Source organism: Lineus longissimus, chromosome 5 (assembly GCF_910592395.1).
Source record: "Lineus longissimus chromosome 5, tnLinLong1.2, whole genome shotgun sequence".
In the NCBI taxonomy this organism is placed as follows: Eukaryota; Metazoa; Nemertea; class Pilidiophora; order Heteronemertea; family Lineidae; genus Lineus; species Lineus longissimus.
In genome coordinates this window covers 9,992,723-10,000,000 of record NC_088312.1, presented here as the reverse complement: position 1 = coordinate 10,000,000, position 7,278 = coordinate 9,992,723, and the positions used below count along the sequence as shown (strand labels likewise).

Sequence of the window (7,278 nt, the reverse complement as noted above, 5' to 3'; positions counted from 1 at the left end):
CACTACTTCTCCCACCTCTAAGCGTAGCTCATCTTGATTCTCTGGCGTGTAGCTGTATGCAACCTTGGCAAACTTCTTGCGCCTCATCACAGAATCTGCAAGTAGAGAAGTTGTCTCAGGATTAGAAATAACTACTCATTTTAAAACTCCTAGAACTAGAACAGACTCAATTGTCAATAATCCCCTCATCATTATTACCTTATCTGTGAGTCTACCATCTTGAAGGGGTGTTTCACTAACAGCTTGAGTACATCAACATGATAAATGACCCGACAGGTTATGCTGACTGGAGTATCACCCCTGGCAGATTCAACCATTCCAAGAGCAGTGTCCTCCACAGGGCCATTTGTCAGGGCGGCTCATCCTACCTTGGCAGCTCACCACCCTACCTTGCAAGCAGCCACCCAGTGACCCTACCTTGATTTTTTTTATTTTCAAGGGCTATTGTCAAATCTATCCTATTGAGGAGCAGCATGATAGTGATAAGATTGATGAAAATTACAACAACTCCGCACATGGAACTTTTCCCTGCTTCAGCAATCTGATATGAATTCTGAGACAGCCCCAGATGAGTCACAAGAGCATTTTAGCACATATAACTAATTAGCTTGCACACAGAACATATATCATGGCGCCACGGGAATCGAACATCAGAGTGATATCCTGTTGGTGTGACATGAAGGACAACATGGATCTGCAAATCAATAACATGTAGCATTTGCTGAAGTCATATGTGCAGTAGGCATCATAATGAACATGACCAGCCCTTCATACACAACAACAAATTTACCTATTCGCAGATTTGGGAGTTCATATCGTTACTTTTTTATCATTTGTATTATTTGTAAAAAGACAATTGTCCTTTTTTCAATTTATTGATTTTATCATTCAACACTCTCGGTAGGCCTATCTGACATCAAGTGCGAATGTGAGATTGGCCCTGTTATACTATTAGCCTACCATTATCAAATTTAAAACTAGGCCTATCAATTTTATCACATGATAATGATGTACACTGGCCTACATGTACATACTACATTATTTCCTCTTGACAAAATGTATACTCTTCAGTTCAATTCTACACAAAACAATGGAAGAGCATTCATTCTTTCATTGAACTTCCTGTTATATAGTTCAGTTTTCTTGAAGACGCCCATTTAAAACGATTATGTGTCACACAATACTTCTAAGAATAAATTGATTTTTTTAAAGACTATCATCACGATGTTCTTTACCAATGTAAGTACCGTATTTTGCTGCGTATAAGGCGCAGCTTTTTGACCCAAGAAAGCCCTAAAATCGGGGGGTGCGCGTTATACAAAGGTGCGTGTTATCTATGGCCTAGCCCTAGGAAGCCACCGAATGATCACAAGATTTTTTTCCATCAACTCATTTCTTTTGACGGCTTTTTTGGCTCGCAACCAAGTCGGCGCATTTTATATTTTTGCACGAAAGAAAAATCGGGAATATCGATGCACTTTGCATAGTTCACCGATGCTAACTCGCCTGTTCTGTACGCAATACATATTAGTATCCTCATTATCATTTCAGTTACTTCTATAAATGTTTTTGAGGGTCCTTAGTGGCAATATTCTGAGCGTAGATGCGAGATAAATCCAAATCGATAAATCAGCTGATCGTGTGCCGCCATGATTTAACATCAAAGCGAGGCTTTTACGAAGGAAAGATAGGCAGGGGGCATCTCAGAAGTTATTATCATCATTCTGAAGATCTGATGCATTTTATTTTATTTTTTAGGTCGGCAAATACGTACCGGTATTTGTTTTGCTTTAGGAATTGGCACCCGTATTTCTATAATAAAATTATTATCATCTGAATATAAAATAACATAAGCCTACAAGCGTAGTTATTTGTTGTTCTGTGTATTGGAATAGTCAAGGCAGAGGGCCCGATTAGCCGATGATATCATTGAGCATGGGCTTGAATGGTAAGTATCGCAGGTCCGATATCCTTCCCAACCGATGGTTCAATTCACACTAAAAAGGTGAGAAAATCGTAAATTTTGGCAGATGAATTAAACCAATCAAAATGATTCACACATATCACAACTAGGGGAGATTGATTAGTACAACTCATTTTATTGAAGGGTCAGTTAATTGCCCTAATTAATCATATGCAAATCTGTGGCATCACAAAAATCTACATCAGGAGCCAATTAAGGGGTATAAATAGGGGTCAAAATTACTGTTGAGACATATCACAAGTACAAGCGAACAGGCCACGTCATAATAATCCAGAATCCACGAACAGTCAAGATGCCTCCAGTCAAGAGAAGAACGTCGTATGAAGCCAGATTCAAGCTTAAAGTTATCGAGTATGCAGAACAGCACGGGAACAGAGCCGCCGGTCGGGAGTTTGGTATCAATGAGTCTATGGTGCGAGGTTGGCGAAAGATGAAGGATGCCCTGAAGAAGACCAAGAAATCAAGGAAGACGTTCCGGGGTGACAAGGCACGCTGGCCAGCACTTGAAGATACAGTAATGGCATGGGTTACAGAGCAGAGGGCAGCTGGCAGAGGCGTCTCGACCGTTAGCATCCGATTGAAAGCAAGAACGATCGCAGACGACATGCTGATAGAGGAATTCCAAGGTGGTCCCTCCTGGTGCTTCAGGTTTATGCGACGCAAAGAACTCTCGATCCGAACCCGCACCACAGTTTGTCAGAAGTTACGTAGGTGCGCCTTATGTCTGGATTTTGTCTACGGACTCAATGGGTGCGCTTTATACCCCGGTGCGTTTTATACGCAGCAAAATACGGTAGTTGGCACTCGAAAAAAATTGTCAAGTCAAGCATTTTGTGTGAAGACTGATAAAGAAACATCAAATCATGATTACACTCACAAGACATGATTACAATAATTGGGCACCACCCCCACTGGAGACAATTTATATTTATATACTGACACAGATTAAGTGCAAATTGGAGAAAACCTGGGTCAACGCCAAGTTCCCTAATCAAAAACTGATGGAAACTTAGGAAGTCCTGGGGTGTGGTCAAACCACACCATCAGTGTTCACCACAAGGCCTTGTATCAAGGGGGCCCACCCCTGGGCAGCTTACCATCCTACCTTGGAAGAGCAACCCGACCTTGCTCTAGAATTCTAAAAGGTTGAATAACAAGGGTACCACCCTGCCTTGAGCAAAACCCTGTGGAGAACCCTGACCATGTAGACTTGGATGGAAGTAAATTTCTCACAGTTACACATGTGCGTGTATATCTCACAGTCACAACCCATGTTTTATTTTTTTGGTGGTGCATGGTGATGATACACGAAACCACTGAGGCAACCATCAGTCTAAAACCATAAACATACTTGACAGAATGCATTCATGCATCCTTGCATAGACATCCACTAAAAATCAATGCACACCCTGGAATCTCATTAAAATTTGGCTGAATCCATAATTCAAAAGTCATGCAAACATTTCAGAGAGCTAGAAGTACGCACCAGTATGAATTGAATACATGCTTGTGATAAACCAGGATTGAGGAAGATGCGAGACTGATCATGTCCTAGTTTATTACCCGGCGAACCCACTTGTCTAGTTCAAAGACACACACCCGACTTACCCCTCATAACAATACTGGTCATCTTGACTTATCCAATTGTCAAATTCGGCACAAATACTACAACAATCCGAGCTGTCTTTGCACAACCGTCCACTTGTACAAGCACTATTTGCATGAATGACAGCAAGTCTCAATTCCTCACTATCGGATGGGTCATAACTCATATATGATAAAATATTCCAAAATAAGATATTCCCATACAATAGTAAAAGCACCAGTTGAGTGAATAACCTATTATCCAGTTAACATTCCAGCCTACAAATTTCAACCATTGACACCGAGTTAGCATTGGAATATGATTAGGCCCACAGCTTATTTCGTTATCATGCTCTGTCCATAACCAAAGCCATCTAGTAATGCCAGTGGATCAATATCTCACTTTTATTACTAAATAAGGCAAACAAATTTACCATTACTTGCCACGCTTTTAATTGGAAGAATCCGTCACATCATGCAATCAAGCCATGATGATTCGGTACATAAAACTTAACTAACAGGACAGGAAACAAACCCTATAATATCATCATCATCATCATCATATATAAGGTCGAAGGCCATGTAGGCCCTATTATGAAGTGAAGAGATTTTTTACATGTGTATTTGCCACAGTACTACCAGAATATTCTCAAAAGCTACGTCAACATAGTGTAATGGCTTAGCCTATGCAGAGTGGTAATTTTTGCAAGAACCTACCTCGATTTCTTTTGGTCACACCAGGTTGTGCAGGCCCAGGTCCATGGACTGAGCCAACTTGCTTAGAGAGTACGTTTTTCAACTCCTTCACATGCATTCCATCTTTCTTGTGCGCGTCCTCCTTTTTATGGTGACCCTCCTCCTTTTTATTGTGCCCGTGAGCCTCGTCCTTTCTGTGGTGTGGAAGTGTGTCCTTTCTGTGAACATTTTCTTCTTTTGGTTCCTAAATAGACAAAAACAGGAACAAATTCTTTTTACTTCATTGCTATACGTACAGTAACAACAGTAGACTTTTGACTTCAACAAATATATTGCTTCAAACAAACACTTCAATAGATAAGAAATGAAACGTACAGGGTTTTGATTGTAGTCATGATTCTTCCGACGAACACCCTTTATACATCGAACCATCAACATTTCATATGAGGTTCATCCAGCTTTGACAAATTGATCTCATGCATGGAATGTAATAGCGCACTGGTGCACAGCTGCTGATAGATCAAGTATCGCCAAGGGGGTACTACTTAACTTGGTAATGACAGGTAGGCCTACACTGTACCTGTACAATGCATTGCAACATCCTGATTGGATGATATCGAATACGGAAAATTTGACAGGATTGGAGTTGGACATGTTTCTATTCAGATGTGTGACATCTGTTGAGTATAGGTAACATCATGCAATTATGTCTACACTGATTGATACAATGACTAATGTTGTACAATTACATCCAAAATGTCACTTTCACGTCAGGTTTACAGTACACCATGCATGCATTATGCAATCAACATGCAGAGTTCTGGTAAAAAGTTGTTAAAGGTAAAAAATTAGAAACTTGAATTAAAGAACGACTTTCAAAAATTAAACAACTTTTTGAATTGTTGACAAAAAAAGTGCATGGATGCATGTATGTAGCTATCCAGATATGATATGAATGTAATCATTGAATGCCAACTAAAGGGATAGCATTAGCAAATAGGTCAACGTTGCCTTATCTGGGTTGATCCCCTTACTACAAGAAAGGACTTCACAAGTGCAGCACGAGCACTGGAGGAACCTCAAGCTCTAAGACACGTCTAAGTCTGGCCAAAGCTGCAGAGTTCTGTTGTTTCTATGTTCGACTATGTTTGACCTACCTACCGGAATATTTTAAAATAGACTGACTTGACACCAAACTTCTGATGAAAATAAAATTGTGAAGGAAAAACACTTTGACTGTACTTACGATGACTTTGACAAAGTTATCTGGGAAAACTCCAACCTTGCCATTGAGTTCTCCTTCCCACCAGCCACCATCAGACCGCAACACGTTCCTGATAATATCCCCAGGGTGGAGGGTCAATTCATCTTTTTCATCGGCATCATATTCAAACTCGACCAGGACATCCACCCTTTCCTTGTCAGCTGCAAGCAAGAAAATAAATATGAATGCTTTAATTAAATTACTAAGAAAGTTTGAGAACAGGCACTGTATGTAGTGTTCTTCGCACAATTTAATACTTGACTTGCCAAACTCAGAAATGCAGCGCCACTCGCGGACAAAGATAGAACAACTCGACATTTTTTTCACCGGTTTTCGCTGCGCATGCGTACCAGCCATCCGGAAACTAATAATGGCGGCAATCTGAACTTGCTTTGTGTAAGTTTTTGAGAGTTCAAAAAGTTCTTTAAGGCTCATGAACAGACGTACCACAGTTATAACCAGTTTACCTGTGTGAATTTTCTTTCACTGCGTGAAGAACAGTTGTTTTTCTCGTCCGTCGCCGCGAAAGATGACGGCTGGTACGCATGCGCAGCGAAAACCGGTGGAAAAAATGTCGAGTTGTTCTATCTTTGTCCGCGAGTGGCGCTGCATTTCTGAGTTTGGCAAGTCAAGTATTCACAGTTTAATACCTGGTCCTAGGCCTACCCTTTCTTCTTTGACTTTTTCCCCCCTCTTAAATTTTTGACTTTTAATATGCCTATCATGGTTTTTCGTTAATTAGGAAGGCCCCTCTAGGCCTCTTGCGGCGGCAGTCTTGCCTCAGGCCTACACAATTTCCACTAATATTTTCGTCGCACATTAGGCTTAGCCTAAAAAAAGCCCTCGGCCGGGGTAGGCCTATACACCATGAACTGAGCACACAGACCGACATTCTTTGAATGAAATCGAACAATGTTGACAAAATATGTCGTTTTGACATTTCACGTTTGTCTTTGTATATTTTTTTACGTATGCATAGGCCTACGTATGTCATGTATGTAACGATAGAGTATTCGTAGTGCATCCAATGCATTGCATAGGATTTCTGCAGAAAGCGTCAGTGGCGACCCGCGATTTCTTCAATTTGTCTAAAACTGCACATTCATCATAAGATAACTTATGGAATTACGCACTCATTATTTTCAGCTCTAGATGTCCTGCTCCCTAAGAACACACAAATCACAAAGATGTTGCAAAATTATTGACAAACGTTAAGCATTTAATCGCTTGAAAAGCCGAACTGGCAAAATGGCTGCCTGTTGCTTTCCCACAGCGCCGCCTGGCGGTTACCAAGTGAAACATTTTCATTTTCCCGCCAAAAATGGTGTGGTTGGGATCGTTGAGCTAAATAATGACAAGGGGGAAGGCCAGGGGCGAAGGTCTACATTCGATACGGCTGCAATGAGAAAAGACAACTTGTGGTGGCACAGTAAGGCTCAGTAAACCGTGGCTAATGACAGGCGTAAATAAAGACAACATAAAGCTGACAAGGCGAGAGCTTTATCATGAGTGTTTCGGGGGGGGGGGGGGGGGGCTACCCTGATGAACGAGGTATATCTTTCCTGATGTGTGTTACGCCATATCTTCGAGAGAATTTGGAAATGATACTGGCGCCCCTTTTCTCGGATGTAATGCCTCATCCCAGTGACGGCAAGGATTATTATACCAAGAAGGTGTTCCAAACAGGGCTGTTATTAACAATCAGGGAGCTAACTTTGGAGCTGGACAACGCCTCTTCGGGCAAGAGATG

At 41.2% G+C, this 7,278-nt stretch overlaps 1 protein-coding gene across 5 annotated transcripts in view; it reads right to left on the bottom strand.

The window, feature by feature from the left end:
• Nucleotides 1-6,785, bottom strand: part of LOC135487452 (SH3 domain-containing kinase-binding protein 1-like) — a 23,655-nt gene extending 16,870 nt beyond the window's left edge. For 4 of the 5 annotated variants that reach the window (XM_064771105.1, XM_064771107.1, XM_064771106.1 and 1 more), the window contains exons 1-4: nucleotides 6,662-6,785; nucleotides 5,511-5,689; nucleotides 4,286-4,508; nucleotides 1-95 (exon numbers count right to left, since the gene is read on the bottom strand). The exon at nucleotides 1-95 is cut by the window's left edge and continues 15 nt beyond it. In XM_064771105.1, coding sequence (XP_064627175.1) covers nucleotides 1-95; nucleotides 4,286-4,508; nucleotides 5,511-5,689; nucleotides 6,662-6,665 — 501 coding nt within the window. In that variant the 5' untranslated portion in view covers nucleotides 6,666-6,785. Of the gene's footprint in view, nucleotides 96-3,592; nucleotides 3,824-4,285; nucleotides 4,509-5,510; nucleotides 5,690-6,661 lie in introns of those variants that run through there. The other variant, XM_064771109.1, reaches the window with a different exon arrangement.
• Nucleotides 6,786-7,278: the final 493 nt, after the last annotated feature.